This window comes from Carlito syrichta, unplaced genomic scaffold (assembly GCF_000164805.1).
Source record: "Carlito syrichta isolate Samal-C Ts95f unplaced genomic scaffold, Tarsius_syrichta-2.0.1 Scaffold305149, whole genome shotgun sequence".
NCBI classification, from domain to species: domain Eukaryota; kingdom Metazoa; phylum Chordata; class Mammalia; order Primates; family Tarsiidae; genus Carlito; species Carlito syrichta.
The window spans coordinates 992,047-994,303 of NW_007249245.1; the positions used below are offsets into that span (position 1 = coordinate 992,047).

Genomic DNA, 2,257 nt, shown 5'->3' on the forward strand with positions numbered 1-2,257 from the left:
TCATAACAACCCTGTGCAGTAAGAGCATCAGCCCAATTTTATTTTATTTTACTTTTGAGTCAGAGTCTCACTCTGTCACCCAGGCTGGAGTGTAGGCTACTGCAGCCTCAATCTGCTGTACTCAGGTGATCCTTCCACCTCAGTCTCCCAAGTAGCTGGAACTACAGGGGTGCGTCACACGCCTAGCTAATTTTTTAAATTTGTTGTTGAGATGAGGTCTCACCAAGTTGCCCAGGCTGGGCTCTTGAACCTCTCTCTGGGCTCAGATAATCCTCTAGTCTCCGCCTCCCAAAGTGCTGGGATTACAGGCGTGAGCCACCACACCCAGCTTATTATCCCCACTTTAAAATCCAAGGAAACAGGCGCAGAGAGATGAACTTAGCCAAAGTCACCCAGATCCATAGATTTCAGAGTTAGTCCTCTCAGTCACTCTGCCCCCTTTCCCAGTAAAAGTCAAGCCCTCACACCTACTTAGGACCCCAACTCCTTTCATCTTCAAGGAGACTTTGCTCCATTCCTTATTTCTCGATGTGTTTTGAGCTCTGCCCGCCCCCACTGGTGTTCAGACTCTCCCTGGTAACTCCTCTTGTAAAAATAAGTAACGAACACCCCTCCTTTGCCTCTACATCTCCATCCAGTTATCACTTTGTCTTCCTACTCCTTTCCAGACTTCTTGAGAGTTCTCTCTGTGTGTTGTTTCCACTCTCACCCTCATTCACTGTTTAATCTTCTCCCATCTGACTTCTGCCCCTCTCTTTTGTTGTGATTGCCTCCTTGACATCCACTCCTCTTTGCAACTAACCTAATTTCCTTTGCGTTGTCTATATCTCTGTGAAACAGTTGAGATCATTGAAGGAAGCCAACTCTATCTTGAATTTCAGGCTTGTTGAGGCTCTAAACACAGGACTTGGCTAATCATGACATCATATTCCCCGGTTACAGTTACATTGGTCCTTTTCTCTCCCTCTCTCCCCTTCCCCCTTTCTCCATCTCCCTTTCCATCCCCCTTCTTTCTTTCCTTCTTTCTTTTTTTTGAGTCAGGGTCTCACTCTGTCACCCAGACCTGAGTGCAGTGGCACAATTACAACTCACCAAAGCCTCCAACTCCTGGGCTCAAGCAATCCTCCCACCTCAGCCTCGTGTGTAGCTGGGACTACAGGTGCATGCCACCAGCCTGGCTAATTTTTAAGCATTTTGTGTAAAGACTGGCTGGTCTCAAATTCCTAGGCTCAAGCAATCCTCCCACCTTGGCCTCTCAAAGTGCCGAGATTATAAGCATGAGCCACTGCGCCTGGCCTCATTGGTTCTTTATAATCTATAACGGATTAAAACAAGTGATCACCTTGGTGAGTTGGGGAGAGGAAGACAGGATGAAGCTGACACTCAAGAAGCAGAGTGAAAAGACGAAAAGATTCCAGGTGACTGATGACATTACGGAACCTCTAAACCAAACCATCCCTGAAGCGCATCCTACCTCTGAGCTTCCTGTTACATGAGTTAATAAATCTTCTTTATTGCTCAAGTCAGTTTGAGTCAAGGTACTTGCAATAACAACCCACAATAAGATCCTGATACATCTGCATTTAAATGATTCTTACCTGATTCCAGAACCATCCCCGGTCCCAGAGATTGTGGTGGCGGAGGCAGAGTCACAGTACAACGTGGCTACTCTCATGGCACTCACCTGTATCGCAACAGAATTGAAAATGGGGGGGAAATCCGGGGAGAAAAAAAAACACACCACAAAATTCCAATATCTAAAACTGAATTGCCTTTATTTTTGGCTTTAAAGTGGAAGTGATTTCTCTGGGTAGCGCATTCTCTGGGCACTACATCCAGCTACTGACTCCAGCGCTGGGATTCTACTTGTGGCGATCACCTTCTCCCAAGCTCCACATTTTAGCCTTGTATAGAGTGATGTCATTGTAGACCCTGAAGTGGTTCAGCCTGCTGTCCTGGCGTTCGGGGTTGACCAGGGGATCTGAGTCCCAGCCAATTTCCTGGCTTTCAGTCTGTGTCTCTGGGTACTTCTTCCTGGGTCCCTGGGAAGCGTGGTGGATGAGATGCAGAAACCTGGCATCCGCAGGTTCCTCCAGGTTGTCATGCCAGGACATGGGCTTCCTGGCGATCGTGTGAACCTTTCGCAGGGGATTCACGTGATACTGCGTGTAGAGCTTCTGGGTTCGTAGCTCTCGGAGGCACTGTTCCCGCAAGATCTGGTTCTGATGGACCTCGTCCGGGACCCCCTTCTCCCTCG

At 48.0% G+C, this 2,257-nt stretch overlaps 1 protein-coding gene across 1 annotated transcript in view; it reads right to left on the reverse strand.

The window, feature by feature from the left end:
- Positions 1-1,751: 1,751 nt before the first annotated feature.
- The window catches only part of FAM183A (family with sequence similarity 183 member A), a 1,681-nt gene continuing 1,175 nt past the window's right edge, over positions 1,752-2,257 (reverse strand). The window contains exon 2 of the mRNA XM_021714011.1: positions 1,752-2,253. Coding sequence (XP_021569686.1) covers positions 1,863-2,253 — 391 coding nt within the window. The 3' untranslated portion in view covers positions 1,752-1,862. The remainder of the gene's footprint in view (positions 2,254-2,257) is intronic.